Raw genomic sequence first — 19,760 nt, forward strand, 5'->3', positions numbered from 1 at the left:
TATCATGGTTGAGTAAAGATGAGTTAAAATTGAATTAAAAAATAAATATATTTTTAATTTGTTTTATTTGTAATAAGAAGTATTATTTTTCATTCTTTAGAAATAATTTAAAGAAGAATTTTTATATTTTTATAGATAAGGAAATTTAATTTAAAATTGTGTTATATTCTCAACCTTGATATTGTCAATAAAGTACCTATAAGAAGTAGAACGAATAAGAATTAATTATTTTTATTACTCATTGCGAACTTTGGTCAACTCATTTATATTAGATGGAAATTTAACCCATCTATTATATATTTCGGCACAATTTAATGCATGAACAACTTTTTCAATGCAACGAGAAACGGTAGGTTGGGAAACAGATGAAACGACTGTTACCCACTGGTGACTGATAAGAACCCGTTGCAAAAAAGTTTAACGCTATTAATACCTATAAATTAAAAATTACATAACATAATATGTTTCAATAGAATAAGATTAATTATAAATTATGAGTAGATTTTAGGTACTTAAAATCTTAAATTATGATGCCAATATGATCTAAAAAAATCATAAAATATTATATAAACCCTTATATGTTCCTTAAACTTGATATACCAATAATATGAGTTTTTATTTAAAATAATTCAAATTCGTACACAAGTTACAAATGTTATAATAAGAAATATGTATATATTAAACAATAAATAACTATTATGCACCATTTTTTAGTGAATTGTTTAGATTTCTTCTAAATAAATATATTCTAAAATATAAAAAATAGGCTAAAAATTTTACAATTGCCAAAATATAATTTAACTAAGATATATTTTCTAATTATAAACGTATATTATTATATAGTTTTAATTACTTTGGTTTTTACATCAAGTGACGACGAACGATTTCCTACTTTAATGTGTGGTGACAACATATCAATCAAATAAATTGCGACATGTTTAGTCAATCTAAAATTTTTTAGAAAAAGCCGATCTGAAAATTGAAAAGGGTCTAAGACTGTATCTCTTTTACTCTGTAGTCTATTATTTTGAGCAGCGTTCTCTTGTAAAAAGAGATTTTGTATGATGAATAGTTCATCAATTCCTATGTGCATTGCCATTTTAGACACTTCACACAAATAAAAACTGAATGTTAGAAGCGTTAAAACTATAATAATTAAGAATAATTAATCATCAGAATTATCTAAAAATTAATAAATTATAAAAATAAATTATTTTATTGTAAAATTCAACGAAGGTCAGAAAGATGGTGCCGAATGTCGATAGTGGTGACAGTGGTGTTCACTGTTCGATAATTTTTGTCACTGGTTTAATCACAGTAGATAAAATAATCGAATACATTTTAATCAATAAAATCTTATCACTATTCAAGAATACCGAATATTTATTTTCATGCGATAAAATTTTTATCGCATGCGATAAAGTTTATCACGATTTCAAGAATTGGCCCCCTGGTAGTACGTGCCAATATTTTAACTGCGGTAAATCCTCCAGTAAATTTCCAAATTGTAAATTTTATCGTTTTCCAAAAGACAATAGATTAGAAACGTGGAAAATTAATTCAGGTATACACGTAAATATTATTATTCATATAAGTTTTATGAACATATTTTAAGTAAATATAATTTTAAATTTAGGAAACATAAAATTATTTTCGATTGATGATGAAAAGTGTTATAATCGGTATTTATGCCAGGAGCACTTTTCACCAGATTCATTTATGAACCAGGTTTCAAAAAAACTAATAAAATCAGCTATTCCTTATAAATATAATGGCATTGACCAACCAACATCAAGTGGTGAGTACTATTTTCTTATTTTGTTGTAATTAAATATAATTTTCTATACACGGAGAAATATTTTGACTCTTTTAGTGTTATTTATAAACATTTGAAATTAAAAATATCGTTAATTTTCGTAAATTGTTTAACTTTATTGTAGGCAGTAGTTTGAGTGTTGGACTAGTTGTTTCCGAATTTTCGCCTACAACTCCCATTAGATTTGAAAAATCAAAAGATTACACATAAATCAGAAATACAGAGTGTGTTGAGCTAGTATTTCCTAGTCCTTCAAAAGATACTACAACCAATATATCCGATATAATTGATATGCCTAGTCCTATTACACCAAAGAGAAAACAAAATTATGATATGGACGTTGATACTCCTAGGAAAAAAAATTAAAACAAAAAATATTTAATCAAAAACATATAATGCAAAATAAAAAAAAACACATTTCCAAATTGAAAAATAGAATAAATAATTTAAAAAACCGTAACCAATTAAAAAATTTAATTTCCTCACATAATTTTCCATCCAATAATTCAAGAGCTATTGTTACAATGCAGTTTAGAAATAAACGTCGCCAATGGACCACCGAGGAAAAAAATCTAGCATTAACAATGTTTTATAAATCACCAGCAACATATAATTTCTTAAGATTACAGAACCTTAACCTACCAGGTCCGTCGACAGTCCGAGGTTGGATTGGTCAATCCAAATTTTTACCAGGTTTCAATAAAATATTTCTCGGCCATTTAAAAAAAAAATTTGAGTATAAGGAGTACAAAGAAAAAGCCTGTAGTATTTCTTTCGATGAAATGTCAATAAAAGAATTTTTAGAGTATTCTAAAGATTTCGACTTTATAGAAGGTTACGAAGATCTGGGTAGATACGGAAGGACAAGTAATACTGCAAATAGCTGTTTAGTCTTCATGGCAAGAGGTATATATTCACCCTGGAAAATCCCTGTTTCTTATTTCCTTGCTCATTCTGCTGTTAAACATGCACTTCTCAAAAACCTAATTATAAATGTATTGCAAGAACTTTTTGATATTGGTATTTCACCCAAAGTTATAATTTGTGATCAAGGTTCGAATAACCAAAGTGCCCTGAAATCGTTAAATGTTACGGAAAATAAGCCCTATTTTTATGTAAATGAAAATAAAATTATTTCTTTATTTGACACGCCTCATCTCCTTAAAAGTGTAAGAAATAATTTTATCGGAAACACTTTTAAAAAGAATGAAAAAATGATGTCTTTTAATGATGTCATAGCAACTTATAACATAGACAAAAAAAATAAAAAAAGTAACGCTCTTCTTAAAATAACTGAGGCTCATATACACCCTAACTCATTTCAAAAAATGAGTGTTAAATTGGCTACTCAAATTTTTAGTCACTCAGTGGCATCTGCTTTACGAACATGTATATCTACAGCCGAATTGAAAAGTAAAACTGCATCCGATACAGCAGATTTTATAGAGTTCATGAATAATCTATTTGACTGTCTAAACAGCAGAAATTTGTTCAGTGATAATCCATATAATTGTGCATTAACCAATTTCGGCGTAGTTAAACAATTTCTAGTAAATGCAAAAAATTATTTCAATGATCTTTTCAAAATCAATAGTAAAGGCAAAGTAACTCGCCCACCATGCTTTAGCGGATTCACTCAAACTATAAGCGGAGTTTTGAGTTTTTTTGACGATGAAGAAAAAAACAATAATATTCAGTTCCTATTTACAAATAGATTAAATCAGGATACACTAGAAAACCTTTTTTCAATTTTCCGACAGAAAGGCGGGTATAATAAAAATCCTACGGCGAGAACAATCAGAACTTCATTCAGAAGCACATGCGTGTTTTCCTTAATAACTTCAAAAGGTACTAACTGTGAAAATAGTCAAAACATAAACGATCCTGCTTTAGTACAAGATGTTATTACACCTGAAAAAAACATTAATGAAGGGTCAGAATCGTGTTCGGACACAGAATCCTCGTCATCGTCTTCTTCAACAATCAAAGTAATATCAGAAAAATGTAACACGAAAAAAATTAATGAAGCTATAACGTTGGAAGACTGTTCAGTGACATATTTTTCAGGATACCTGGCTTATAAATGTTTAAAAAAATTTAATTGTATCGAATGTAAGATAAATCGAATAATAGAAAAAAGTTTGAATGACAAGAATCAAATACTGTTAATTCATAAAAATTATTCTGATATCGAAAAACATACAGGACTCATGGCGCCGTCAAAACAATTAAATCACGTAATAGATCGTACTTTGTCTATATTTGAAACAATATTTGAGAAATTTCAACATAAGAAAAAATTAAGATCGAACTTATTAACAGTTTTGAAAAATGATGAATTAATATCAAATTGGATTGACGAAGAGAATAACAAGTGCACAGATCATTATGTTTTTATTTTAGAAAAATTATTAATATGTAAAATTTTTAGGACTTCAAAAACATTTTCAACTACAACTCATCAAATCAAATTAGCAAAATTAAAAATTCTGAGTCATATTTAGTTTTAAGTGTACCTCTATGTAAATTTGACGTATTTAACTGAACTTTGTAACTTCTTGATTTTAATAATTATTTTTCAAATTGATTATAAATCAATTATTTATGATGTTTACATACAATTTAAAAATGTTAAATGAATTATTACAAATAAAAATAAACAGTTTAATCTTTATTTTATTAATATTTATTTTGGTAATATTATATATTATGTGAATACGTAAAGGTGAATGTGATTGTGTTTCAAAGGAAACAAAGTACTTAATAACCGGTCTCCGGTTGTATAATGTAGATAAGATTTTATGCCAGCACGGCAAAAAAAATAATTAAATGTTCACGGTAAATACTAAAAGAATACTACAACGACCTCTGTCGTGAACAAAATTGTGGTCGCTGAATATTCCTATATCACCGCTTATCTGTATATTCTAAAATCAATGGTATTAGGTATATATAGTTTAAGTATGTTAATAAAACTTACCTCAAAACGTTTCAATATATTGAGATCAGTCCCACGCTGTTAAGAAGTCTGCTAGATCATCGGACATCATTAAAGTTGAGAAAAAGTTATAAAATTCAACGAGAAAAACCGATATACTATAATATAATGATGACAGAATTAACAGAGTTTGGCAGTCAGGCGTCAAATAAAATAAAGAATCGGTGATTCGCGAATCGCGATGGTGGTGGTGTCGGCGTCGGCGGCGGCAGCTGTGATAGTGCTAGCACTCTGGTAAAACCCAGTTATTACTTAATTTTAACTGGACTTTGTTAACGATACATATCAATTTGGTTGTGGCTTTAAAATGGTGTGGTGTTATTACCAAAAATTTGTTATCTACCACAATCGTTGCTTAGAATAGAACTAACTTCGGTTGTGTGAACAAAAGTAAAATATTAGACTAACAAAACGTTTTGTAAGTATTACGAGTCATACATGACGATGATATACACCACAATAAGGTAGTGTTAAACCAAAAAATACAATCCATATTGTAATAACAACTCAAAAATAATTGTTCTATTCAAACTATTACTGTACACGATACTGTAAATTCTGTACGGATCATAACTTTATTTATGTTCACAATTATTAGTTACTATAACACATATTACTAGTATATACAACAAAAATATATTAACAGTAATTGATATGTACGTACAACAAATTGCTGAATTATACGAACCGGTTAGTTTTATAATCGACACAATTTTTTATTAACGCTCACTATTTATACTTTAACTGAACAGTTTTGTTAATAAGAACAGTAATATTTTTTTCAGTGTAATATAAATACCGAAGTACTTCAGTTTAGGACAAACAGAAATCAGATACCTAGCACTTTTTGCTTAAATATAGAACATAAAATATTATATACAAAAACTACAAATAAACAATATTATACATTTATACAGGTTTGTTTTTGTTTGATCCACGTCATCAGCTAGGTGAATTATGTTATGGCTGTTCATTACTTGTGAATCTGAACCATAAAAATGTTGAAGGAGTTCAAAAAATTTTACTAATAATTGTCTTGCGTAATTAGTGTATTCAACACATAATTCAAGATTACAAAGTATTCTAGCAACTACTAGGTGTAAAAAGTGTTGGTATATTTGTTTGGGTAACATTTTACGAAACACAAGTACTCCACAATACAGCGAGAAAAAGCGGAACTGTGTGGCTTTCGAATGACTAAATTCATCAAAATCGAATTTCTTTCTTTGGAACTCTTTAGGTACAAATCTTCCTAGTAGTTTTAATTTTAAGTTTAAATGTCTTATGTTTTGACGAGAGAGTTTGCATTTCCTATTAACCCTTTTATTTGCACCAATTAATTGTTGTAATATCCATTTCATGACTCCAAGATAAAGTAAATGCATGGAATCTAAAAATACTGATTTGACTGGATCAAAATTAGGTATGTCTAAAAGAGGTGATCTTCCCAAATGATGTTCAACTTGTGTTTGGTTTTTAAAAGACCTCTTAGTACGACGTCTCGAATTTATACTAGGATATATTCTTCTTTTATTTCTTGTTTTACCTCTAGTTTCACACCGTTCGCATGCATAAAATCCTCCATGGCCTTTACATTTTTTAATAAAGGATCTAGCCGGTGTGTCACATGAGAAGCCGACAATCTCTACATTAAATACCCGTTAATTAATTATTATACCATTTTCAATCAAAGTTTTCAACTCTTTGATAAAATCCTCTAAAAATCATCTGCATTTAGTGGCTTAGAATTACCACTGGACACAGCTACTATAAAGGGTTGAGATTCATATTTACTGTGTAGAATAAGCCCCAAGTTCGCCCAAAACTGTTGGCTTGAACTATTGTACAGTGGTAAACCATCAATGTTAAATAATAATCTTATAGTGTTCTCAGTAAACTCATTTGTAATTATTCTTTTCAACCCAGATTCTAAACCAAAATATACGTATGACCCATTAGTGTTCTTTGAGCTCATCATTAATTTGATATTTTTATCGGTTTTAGTTTGTAATAAAGTAACTGCTGATTTTGGTAAACCATCAATATCTTCTGAATGTAAAATATCTAAGAGGCTATCGATTGTTTCAATTGTAAGATTAGATCTAAATTTTACTGCCCAACTTTGTAATTTTTCACGAATAGTAGGCACTTCTTCGTTATTCTCTTCATCAGAGCTTTCATCAGAGTTCGATGATGACAAAAAAGACGAAGGTGATCTGTTATAAACAGATGAATCTGTGAGGTAGCTGTCTTCAATATTCTCAGCATTATATAAATGGTCACTATAATAATGTTCAATATCATCAACCTCTAATTCCGAATTTACAGATGAGTAAGAATTGTCAAGTTCAACATCTGTTGAATCATTAGATGATACTGCATTTTCAGTTAACTGTCTCAGTTGACGATGTTTTTTCAACCGTTCATATGGAGTAGTCATATTGCAACTAAATTAAATAATGTAAGGTATAGGATAAAATGTTCTAGTACAACTAGGATTAGTCATGATATTAAATAATTAATAAGTCAATATATATTATATATTTATAACTAATTAATACCTTCAATATATATAAATTAAACCATTCGAATCATAAACACATAACTCACAACTCTTCATATCATAAATAATACAATATGTTATACATATTCATTAATAGGTATACATAATAACTAATACTTTCACCAAAGTTAGTAAACTACATACAAATTACACCTTAAAGTCAATCTAATATTAAATAATCATATATAATATTATATTATGTATATTTGTTTCATTGTATAACATTAATTAATAGTTTAAATATACTTTTAAATAAAATTAGATAGGTACCTAATTATATATGTATATAATATAATCTTGATTATAATTACCTAACTATGTCTCAGGGAGAAGTGACTTAACGATATCATATAAAAGTATACCAAAAGTTATGAAAAAAAAATAACATAAAAGGGGGTGGGGAAAGGATCAACTCTAACTTTTTTAGTTAGCAATGACTAATTAATTAATTTTAAAGTGCTTACTGCAATTGTTGATGTATACATGCATTTTCAAAACTATTAAACTTTTATAAGTATTTTTTATTTTGAAGGTACCAAAATAATTTTTGGGATCAAAAAGCATAGACAACAATTCAACTAAAACTCTATAGACATATTTTATAAAATTAAAGATAAATGAAATAGGTAATAAACAATTTTCACAACTTTTTATTTAATACAAATGTAATAGGTATACCTAATGCTATTTGGTCACTTCATCCCCAGCATTATATTACTTACCTATGAATTTACACATTTCAATAATGTAGGTATATTATAATATATTTAAAAGTTATCAAGGTACTTGTTAAGTAGTAAATTTATTAATATATTATTGATTTAAATTAATTTAATTTTATAAAACTATTATATTATACCTACCTACAGTTACACTTATAACTTATAGTAACGTTTGATTTAAGCCGACAAAGTTAATACACAAGCAAGGTTAAATATTAATCTTAAGCTTACCTAAGTATTAATTAATTTATACAATTGTACATAGATACATTTTTAAATACCAAGTAACAAATTAATTACTAAATAATATTAGGTACTAGTAATAATTTCGTATTATCCAGGCTCTCTATAATGTAATAATGTTAAATAAGTGAAAATTTACCACACTAGCCCGAAACTATATTATACAAATACGTCCTATTACTTTGAATTAACAATATGGATAATACAAAATTTAATACCTAGGTATTTGTTTATAAAAAGTATTATATACCTAACTTAATATTTTTATACTGTTCTATTGATTCTAATTCATGTAGATAGAGTTAGTTCTAGTACGAAATTACAATTTATAAAATTATAATAATAATAATATGAGCACGATAATAATTTTAAATAAGTAGTTAGGTAGGTACTTACCGAAAATGTAGTGACGACTCAATACTAGTAACAATTTATAATAATTGAATTTTACAATTTACAATTTTAAATATTACAATATTACACGTCATAAGTACATTACACTATTACACAGACGCACAGTGGGGCTAATGACATCATTAGCTGGCAAAAATATCTTTTATCGAATCGAATTATCTTATCGTATTATTTTATGTAATTGGTAGAGGAGTTCATTTGCCATCTAAAACTAGTTTAATGCATGTGTCAATGCTTAAATTTACTTAGTTTCGACAATCGTAAAGTTAGTCCCGGTAGTGCATCATTGAAATTTTACAATATAAACCAAATATTAAAAACTGAACTTTTGTTATTGTAACTTTGTGACTTTAATGTGCACAAACTTCAAACAATTATGGAGTTACAAGCAACAGGTTTGTTATATTATGTTAATCTCATAATTATTTTTGTTTTTATATTGGATATGTAAATTACATTAAAACTTCTTTTATGATTTCATAATATTGTCATAAAGTTTAAGTTTACCTAGGATTCTTTCCGAGCTTTGATTTTTGCGAAATATAATAGGTAATAGAGTATTCTATCGTATCAACGAAAAAAATTTTGCACATATTTGCACTATTTAGTTTAAGTGGCTTCTGACGTCGGAGTCGTATTAAAATTTCATAAAATAATATTTTTTGTTATATTTATTCATTTTTTTTTTTACTTATAAAAATAATGAATTAGTTGATGAATTTAATTAATTTTTAATACCTAATTATTTTAGGATCGGGCTGTACTGATATTTTTCTGACTCGTAAATTCTTATTTCAAAAATTGAATGAATCTGGTGAAACTAAATTGGAGGATCAAGTTGTATTTTTTTTTAGAGTCTAAAATATCAGAACTGCATAAAAAAATATCATACTTCGTATCTGATTTCAAAAAGAAGTGGTCAAATTCTTATAGGATGAAAAATAGATTTGAGACTAAAAACACTGTTTGGTTAGAAACTTCACTAGGTTTCCCAAATTATAAACTTTCTTCTGGCAATTCTGGAGTAGGTAGACCAAAAGTTAGTTTTGACTCGGCATCAGAGAGAACTAAGCGGATGAAAACTCAACATTTGAGAGCTTCATCTTCTACCGATGAATTGTGTCATGCAGCACATATGAGTTTGCGTGCATCAGGTAAAACTGATACGGCAAATTTGGTAAAAGAAGTTACCAGTACAACGCCAAAACGCGCTACTCGTTATAAAAAGGCTTTTAATCGATGGGAGACGTCAAAACGTATTGAGTTGCCACCAGAAGAAGCATTGTCTATGTTTATAGAAGCATAACTTACGAAGTATTAATATAATATCATAAGAAACAAAGATAAGAAACGATTCCCATCATATAAAAAAATTCAACAAGCCAAAAAAAAATGTTATCCAAAAAGGCAATAAATTTCAGTTACTGATTCAACAGTTGATATAAAACTGCAAGGATTATTAGATCACACAGTTTTACGCCTTATGCAAACTCAACATGAAGTGATTTAAAGACAAGACAATTTGCAAAGATTATGTTTAATTACTAAGTGGGGGTTCGACGGATCGTCTGGTCATTCAGAATATAAACAAAAGTTTATAAATAGTTCCACTAATGATGCAAGTATTTTTTTGTCTTCATTGGTACCTCTAAGGCTCATATTTGGTGATCCTGATTTACCATCACAGCAACAAATTGTGCTTTGGAACAATTTGAGGTCTTCATCAACAAGATATTGTCGTCCTATTAGATTTCAATTTGCTCATGAGACAACGGACCTTGCTAAAAAAGAGAAAGACTATATAGAAAGTCAAATATCTGAATTAGTACCCACATTATACGAAATAGATGGCCGAATAATTGAAATAAACCACAAATTATTATTTACAATGGTTGATGGTAAAATATGCAATTCATTGACAGAAACAACATCAACCATGAAATGTTTTTTTATGTAATTTAACATCGAAAGACTTCAACAATATTGAAAAGTGCAAAGCAGCAAAAATAATATGTGAGTCTGCATTAGAATTTGGTATGTCAACGCTACACGCTTGGATTCGTTTTTTCGAATGTCTATTACACGTACAAATTACCATTAAAAACATGGCAAGCTCGTGGTATAGAAAACAAAAAAGTCGTCGAAACCGCCAAAAAAGATATAAGAGAAAAATTTAAAAATCAACTTGGATTAATAATTGATAAACCAAAACCAGGATATGGAAACAGTAATGACGGCAATACGGCTAGACGTTTTTTCGAAAATGTATTGTAAATCTACAAATGTTGGAATTATGAAATTGGGTAGATTATGTAACAGAAAAATAATTATTTCAATTGATAAAATTAAAAAAAAATGTGTTCTCTTTGAAAATGGGAGTAAAATTTTTTTATCAAAAAACAAACTAAGCTTACTGTAAATATACATATACCTAATATTAAATAAAAAAATAAACATTGCAGTTTTGTTACAAATATGTACTTTAAAAAAGAAACAACCCATGTTTTAATAAAATTTAATAAAATCCAAAAATGTGATAAAACAACCATTGACTTAATACCTATATCATGGACTTATTTTGAAGATAATACATTTTACTGCATATATCCTAACAAAAATGAATACAGTAGAGTCCCGCTAATCCGGACTAGATGGGATCGGACTCTGTTTTATTTGTTTTTATTATTCAAGATGGATTTGAATAAAAATATAAACACATTATATTTTATAAATCATATGAAAAACGTACACTGTATTTCTTATTACATTATGAACACTACATAAAGTAAAAGTCATAATCTCTCTATTGATAATAATAATAATCATACTAATGATAATAATAATAATGATAATAAAATAATAATCAAATCAGTTCACATCTCCCTTCTTAGGGACTACAAAAAATTAATAAGCTAATACGCTATACATTAATACTTAGTAATTAGATACATAATTAAGACTGAATCTTTTAATATTAATAATAATAGTAATAATAATGAGAATTATACAAATGCTCCTCAAACATAATTTACCAATACAATTAATCATAATAATAATAATAATAATAATAATAATAAGTAAAGGTAATTATACAATACAATAAAAACAATAGAACAAATTAAATTAATTTAGATATTTTTTTGGTTTATTAATCACACGACCAAATCTCGATTTTCTAATATCAGCTTGCCCTTTTCCCTTTACCACAATCTCTTTTTGTTTATTCGAATCAATCATCACATTAGTTTTATTAATTCTCAAATGTACTGAAGTCCTTCTGAAATTTCTCCCTTTCACATCCTGTATAATATATGACCTAGGAGTATTTGCCTTCCCAATGATTACACCAACCTCCCAAACATTATTCTTAAGCCATAGTATATAATCTCCAATTTTAAATACCTTTTCTTTCAATTGATTTCCTTTATTATAATATTTTTGTTGTTTCAGCTGGTTCTCTTTCATTTGGTTATACAAATTATTAGGAATTTTTGGAAATAATGTTTTTTCATTTACAGGTAGTTTAGTTTTAATGTTTCTATTTCGTAATATTTCAGCAGGTGAATATTTCAGTCCAGCAACTGGTGATGACCTATAATTAAGTAAATACAATTCAAGATCTTGACCTGTCTCTAAACATTTGCGCATAAAGTCTTTTGCTATGCCAACCCCTTTTTCTGCTAAACCATTACTCTGAGGGTAATTGGGACTTGTAGTTATACTTTTAAAATTCCAATCAATAGAAAACTGTTTAAACATGGAGCTATTAAATGGAACATTATCCGAAACACAATAATTTGGAATGCCAAATCTACTGAATATTGGCTTAAGCGTAGAAATAATTGTACTTACAGACTTATCATGTATTTTTAGAATTTCTAACCACCGTGAATAATAATCAAAAATTATCAAGTAATAGTTACCACCAAAATCAGCAATGTCAATGCCAATTTTCTCAAATGAACGTTTAGGTAACTCATGATTTTTAAGTATTTCATTACTATTTTTCCTTTGATATTTGGCACATAAGTAACAATTGTTAATATAGTTTTCAATATCTTTAGCCATATTTGGCCAATGATAAAAGTTTTTGGCTCGCTTTATTGTTTTAGTAATACCCAAATGAGTTTCATGTAAAATATTCAGTATTAATTTTCTTAAATTAAATGGAACTATTATTTTATCATTTATGTATACTAATCCATTATTTATAGTTATATCATTTCTTTCATTCCAGAAATATCTAAGCTCATCTAAATTTGGAAGTTTAGTTTTATCAAGTGGCCAATCAGATGTATAATAATCCATAACTTTACCTAGTACCGGATCAGACATTGTTTCTTTTTTAAACATTTCCATTTTTTCATTGCTAAATTCTACATTTTTAGTATTTATTACATGAACATAATCATTTATAGATTCATCATCTATTTTACAGCTATCAATGTAGTCTCTGGACAAATAATCAGCTATAAACATTTGTTTGCCCGGTAAATATTGCACTTCTATATCATACACAGCCAATTTAGTTTTAATCCTTTTGAGACGATTATTTTTAATTTTATCAAAATCTTTTAACATAATCGAAACTAATGGCTTATGATCACTATGAACTAATACATGTCTACCATAAATATATTCATGAAACTTAGTACATGCAAATAATATTGCTGCCATCACTTTTTCTATTTGTGCCCACTGTATTTCATTAGATGTTAAACTACGGGACGCATATGCTACTGGCTGTTTATTTTGTAATAAACAACATCCTAAACCGGATTGAGAGCTATCGGTCTGAATTGTGATACTTTTATTTGGATCAAACGAAGACAACACTGGTGCATTCATTAATTTATCTTTAATGAGTTTTAAAGCTAGCATATTTGTCCACTGCCACTCAGTCTCTTTTTTTAATAGGTTCCTTAATGGGGCAGTTAACTCTGAAAAATGTGGAATAAAGCTCCTTACATAATTGATAAATCCTAACAATCTTTGAAGTTCTTTTTTATTGTTGGGAGGTTTTAAATTTTTAATAGCCTCTATACGAGATGGATTTAACGACATTCCTTTATGGTCAAATACATGACCTAAAAATGTCACTTGATCTTTGCAGTACTGAATTTTTTCTTTATTAAATTTAACATTATATTTTCTAGCTCGATTAAGTAACTCTTCTAAAATTTTGTCATGTTCTTGTTTAGTATCTGCAGCAATTATAAAATCATCAAAATATATTATAAGACCCTTAATATCACCAAAGTATTTAGTATTATATCTTTGAAAAACTGATGGGGCTATTTTTAATCCAAATGGCAGTTTTTTAAATTTTAAAGTTCCCAAAGGACTTGCAAAAGAACATAGATTACTGCTTGACTCAGTTAACCCAATTTGCCAAAAACCATCTTTTAAATCAAGAACTGTGAAAATTTTTTAATTTTTTAACTTAGGAACAATTTCGTTTAAGGTTGGTATAGGGAACTGTTCATCTTTTAAATTTTTATTTAAGTGTTGTGGATCTAAACAAATTCTTAATGTTTTGTTTGGTTTTTCTATTACTACCACATGATTAGTCCAATCCGTTGGCCTTTTAACATAGTCCACCACTCCCTGATCAATCAATGACTTTAATTTTAATTCATATCTGTCTCTGACTGCTATAGGTACTCAACGATAAGGAACAATTTTAGGCTGATAGTTATCAATCAATTCTAAATTATACAAATCTGGAAATTGTCCCAACCCTGTGAATACATCCATATTCTTACTAATAAAGACATTTTTGTTATCTACTTCTAACTCATTAACTCTTTTAATCAAATTTATTTTGTCACAAGTTGGTAGTCCTAAAATTGGACATGAAGTTTTATTGTTCTCAGTTTTCACAACTAAAAATTCTAATGAGCAATTTAGATTAGATTTTTTAAATAAACAATTAATTATACACGAACCTATAGAATCTATTTTGAAACCACCATAAGCCTCAATGTTATACTTAGAAATAGTTAATTTTGGTTGTGGCTTTATCTTAGTAAACTCATCATATGGTAAAATGTTTATATCACTTCCCGTATCAAGCTTAAATTTTAACCACTTATTTCCAATTTTAATTTCTTCAATCCAACTTTTTTGATTAGCCTCTATATTGCATACCTGTTCAGTAATTTCATTCACAGAAAACTCATCAAACATATTTTTCTCATTATTAGTTATCTCCTGAGTTATAGATGTCTTATACACTTTTTTATTTTTATTTTTACATCCTATTTCATAATGATTTAATTTATTACATACTCTACATTCTTTACCAAAAGCTGGGCAACTTCTTGGTTTATGATTTGTACCACACTTTTTACAATCATAGCGTAGTTCTGTCATATACATCTTATTAACTCTATTAAACATTATTATTTTATTTTTTAACACAACATTTTTATTACTCTTAATCATAGACTTACCACCTTTATTTTTTGTCCAAGTCTTCTGTTCTTTGCCCATATAATGAATGTTTGCCAAATCCATTGTCATTTCTTGTATTTCCTTATCCGTTACTTCTCTGGTTCTGCATAACGTCTCTGCTTTGTCCAGTGTTAGGTTGTCCAAGCTCAGCAATTTGTTTTTGGTTTCTGCATCTCTGATACCAAATACAATCCGGTCACGTATCATATTATCTTCTTCTTTAAATTCACATAATGATGATAATGTCTTCAGTTCTGTCACAAAATCATCAAATGTTTGCCCTTCTTTTTGTACGCAACTACCAAATTTGTACCTTTGGAATATTATATTTTTCCTAGGTTCACAGTATTCACTGAACCACTTAACGACATTATCATACGTGATATCCGTTGTCTTTTTAGGTTTCTTGAAATTGTTATAAATTTTAATACCTTGTGTGCCAATAAGATTTAATAGGATATTTATTTTCCTCTCGTCGGTTTCATTACTTTTACCCGATGCTATTAGAAAAATATTGAACTGTTGATACCACTCTTTCCATTGTTCAGAAATGTTGTCGACAAAAGACATCTCTTTAGGTGGTCTAAACTCCATGATCTTATTAATATTATTACACTTATTGAAACAATTGGTCTCATTTATTATCCTCTTGACTGCGCCATGTTTTATTTGTTTTTATTATTCAAGATGGATTTGGATAAAAATATAAACACATTATATTTTATAAATCATATGAAAAACGCACACTGTATTTCTTATTACATTATGAACACTACATAAAGTAAAAGTCATAATCTCTCTATTGATAATAATAATAATCATACTAATGATAATAATAATAATGATAATAAAATAATAATCAAATCAGTTCACAACAACTCTCTCCGGATTATCGAAAATCCGGATTAAACGAAATGACGTTTTTTTTTTAACTTACTCATTATAAACACTATAAATAATAACACAATAAATATACTTATCTTAATTATGGGTACCTATGCCCGAATATATATATTATACATGAAATAATATCACAATACATATGTACCTAATCGAAACGATAAGTTTAAACCATATCTTAATTATGGGTATTCCCGAATATATATATTATACATGAGTACTAAATACGAAACATAAATTGTACGGATTATCCGGATGTCCGGATTAGCGGGACTCTACTGTACAACAAAATTGACCAAATGAGCAAAATGTCATCAATTCACAAGGTGTCATGGGAAAGCTTTGAAATTACACTAATAAAAGAAGCCCGTAAGTATTTCAACTGGTATATAAAATAGGTACCTACACAATAATATACATAAATGAATATTCACACAAAAAAATGGCTATATTTTATAATATGAGCAAATAGGTACTATATATTTTTATTTATTAAGAATATACATTTTAGGGAATTATGATCAGGGTGTTAAGTATATGCAAAAAGCATTTTCTGATACTGTCATACAGAGTAGTACCATTGAAGAAGAAAATAGTTCTGAAGGTGAAAGCGATCCATCAAAACTAAGCGGAGATGAGCTTGGAATGTCCCTAAAAGACATCCCTTCTTTTAGTAAACAATGTTCTACAACTGAAATACATAAAGTCAAAGGTAATTTTTTCAACTTAATTATGTAAACATTAAATAAATATTTTACCATCAAAATGTTAGGTTTAATATGTTAATGTAAATTATTTCAGGCAATAATGATTTAATGTTGTATGTGTTAACATCAGATGCATCTAATGCCTCTGAAATGTCCAATAGACAGAAAAAAAAGTTCTTACACTCGAAAAACTCTTCTTCTTTTAAAAGATTGAAACCATCAACCAATGAAAAAAAAACTATAAATAGAAATTTCTTTGATTAATTTTGCTTTTCAAAATTTATTTGAAATATTGTTTTATCATATTATTTCAGATGCTAGTCATTCAAAGTTTGAAATGTCAACATCAGAATCATCTGATGCCTCTGTAATGTCCAATAGACAGAAAAAAAGTTATTATACCCGAAAACCTCTTCTTCTTTCAAAATATTAAAAGCTAATGAAGAAAAAATTACAATAAATGGTAATTTTTTTGAATAAATTATGTTTTTCGAATCTATTTGAAATTTTGTTTTATTATACTATTTCAGATACAAATTATTTACAGACCAACACGTTAGCCCCTCAATCAGTTGGTACATCTATTAGTATGTATTTACAATGAAAAATTAGTATGCAAATGTTTTTTTTAAATACAAATTGAATCCAACAACTATGAAATTAATTTAAAACACTATTTTGTAAACATTTTTAAATCTTTTAAAGTTTTTGCCCCTATTTAGAAGTTTTTTAAAACTAACTCATTTAAAAATATTGTCTCTTACAGATGAATATTCACATACTAAATCAAATACAAAAACAAAATATTGTCAAACATGCGGTCGTTCAGGTATAACTAAATGATACATTAACATTTTAGTTTTTTGGTATTTATCAAATTATTAAAAACTTACTTTTTCATTTATTACTCTTATAAAAAAAAACTATTTACAAAAGCTGCAGGCTGATTCAAAAAAACGTTTAAATACGCTTTATTTGTGGCAATAATATTATTATTGTTGTAATTTTTGAATTTTCGACAAGTGATGATATAAAAAATCAAATGTAAAATATAGACAAAAATATATGGTATATGGTATTAAGTAGTATTGTAGTAGTGTAGTACATCTATATAAATACATTGAATCTTTTTGTGTCTCCTGAGTCCTAAAAATTTAATTTTATAGATACGTATAGTTTTGTTCTGGCAACGACGATACCTATAAATATTATATAATAATTGAGGATGTATGATAATTTTTATAATAGCTGCTATTATAGTATAGGGCTGTGTGCTGAGTTTTGCTAGAAACAAAAAAGAAAGTACTATAACAATATAGTATTATAAATAAAAATAATAATTAATATAACATAGTACACCAAAGTATTAGTATAGATTTACTATATTAATTATTAGACAAACAAAATGTTGTTTTAAATTGTTCAAAATGTATTTAAACTTAAAGGCAAATACATGCAATAATGATTATTATGTAATTGTATAATATATTATATTATATTGTATACAGGTAAATTCAATTTTTGAAATACATTATTGAGTAATAGAAATGTTATTTAATGAAAATTATAAAAAAACAGTTTTTAAATTATAATAATTACCTATTTATAATATTATTATAATACATAGGTATCATTTTTGAGTGTACCTACCTATTCTATTATAGTGACTTATTATTAGTGTTCATATGTTACTTTTGAACAGCTTATTAACCGATTGAAGTCATATTTTTAATTTATAAATTATTGTATATATACAACATATTATATTTATATTTATAATATATAGTCGATTATAGACAATTAATAAAGATGACGGTTTATTACAGCTTTGTTCAGATCCGCTATTATAATATGTAACACACTAACGCTATACTAAATACCTATAGATATATTCGTTATAAACAATTTATGGTTTTGGTATGTTGGTTTGCTTAGGTTTGTGGTGCTAATTTTTTACACAAAATCATATAATAGATATGATAATAATATGATGCATACCCAAGGCCGGATTAAGAACATATTGGGCCCCGGGGCTGAAATTTCATTTGAGTCCTTTTGACAAAAAATACTTTACAAAATAAAATACGCTTACCAATATTACGCTCACAGGAGAACATATTTTTATAACTAGATATTTCACAAACTGACAATTGCATTATAAGATTATAAAATTAATATAATTTATGTCTATAAATGTTGGTGGTTACCAATAAATTGTAATATAATAAAAGTAAAAAATTAATACTTCATATTTCAATAATTTTAATTCAAATTTCCATAGTAACTTTTAAATTTATTAACAGTATATATTATATATATACTTATTTACAACAAATATCAAACAAAAGTTAATACATAAAACAAAAACTATTTTATCAAATATTTTTTTTCCATGCTTTACTTGAAGCTAACTGTCTTTAATAGCTATTATAGGCACTCCATTTAAGTCTAAAGATTTTAACAAATCATTCTCAGAATATAAAAACATTAGTATTTCATTTATTGATATGAGTTTTTTTTAAATAAGTCCTAGCACTGACTGCAAAATAGACAAGGTTTCCAAAAAAATAATTCATGTAGTGGTTGTAAGAAAATTTACTGTAAAAAACTAATATTAAATAATTTTATACACATTTTTTCCGACCATTCGATTTCCATAACTTTAACAGTTTAACTAGGTTAGCGAGACACAAAACTATATACAATATACATGGTATTATATTATTAAATATTTATCTATATAATACAGCATATTATTATATATATATAGTAGCAGAGTAGACACTGAGTTAGAAATACAAACAAATTAAATAATTCACAAAAAAACAATAATATAACCTTTTCAAAATGCTGTGTGGGAAGGACGAAATATTTTGATTGAAAACATACTGAGCTACTTAAACCTATATGAGTGACCACCACATCAAATAGTTAAGCTCCA

General features: G+C 27.2%; 1 protein-coding gene, 1 long non-coding RNA gene and 1 pseudogene across 2 annotated transcripts; 2 read left to right on the forward strand and 1 right to left on the reverse strand.

Annotated features, from left to right (window-relative positions):
• Positions 1 to 4,641: 4,641 nt before the first annotated feature.
• Positions 4,642 to 6,789, reverse strand: LOC149061571 (uncharacterized; annotated as a pseudogene).
• Positions 6,790 to 16,159: 9,370 nt separating this feature from the next.
• Positions 16,160 to 17,083, forward strand: LOC149061572 (uncharacterized). Its single transcript, XM_089215034.1, has 3 exons — positions 16,160 to 16,481; positions 16,624 to 16,824; positions 16,914 to 17,083. Exons 1-3 carry the CDS (start codon positions 16,412 to 16,414, stop codon positions 17,081 to 17,083), a joined length of 441 nt encoding a protein of 146 aa, XP_089071160.1. The 5' UTR covers positions 16,160 to 16,411.
• Positions 17,084 to 17,137: 54 nt separating this feature from the next.
• LOC149061573 (uncharacterized) lies at positions 17,138 to 17,755 on the forward strand. Its single transcript, XR_016189695.1, has 3 exons — positions 17,138 to 17,282; positions 17,350 to 17,406; positions 17,586 to 17,755. It is a non-coding gene; the product is annotated as an uncharacterized LOC149061573 (long non-coding RNA).
• The last annotated feature ends 2,005 nt before the right edge of the window (positions 17,756 to 19,760 follow it).

This window comes from Diuraphis noxia, unplaced genomic scaffold (assembly GCF_037042655.1).
Source record: "Diuraphis noxia isolate RWA-SAM2 unplaced genomic scaffold, SU_Dnox_SAM2 contig0001, whole genome shotgun sequence".
Classification (NCBI taxonomy): Eukaryota; Metazoa; Arthropoda; class Insecta; order Hemiptera; family Aphididae; genus Diuraphis; species Diuraphis noxia.

Excerpts from the sequence above, each read along its gene's own strand:
- LOC149061572 (XM_089215034.1), top strand. The coding sequence starts at position 16,412 with ATGAGCAAAATGTCATCAATTCACAAGGTGTCATGGGAAAGCTTTGAA. Across the intron at positions 16,482-16,623 it reads TACACTAATAAAAGAAGCCC|GGAATTATGATCAGGGTGTT; the intron begins GTAAGTATTTCA and ends TATACATTTTAG. Across the intron at positions 16,825-16,913 it reads TGAAATACATAAAGTCAAAG|GCAATAATGATTTAATGTTG; the intron begins GTAATTTTTTCA and ends AAATTATTTCAG.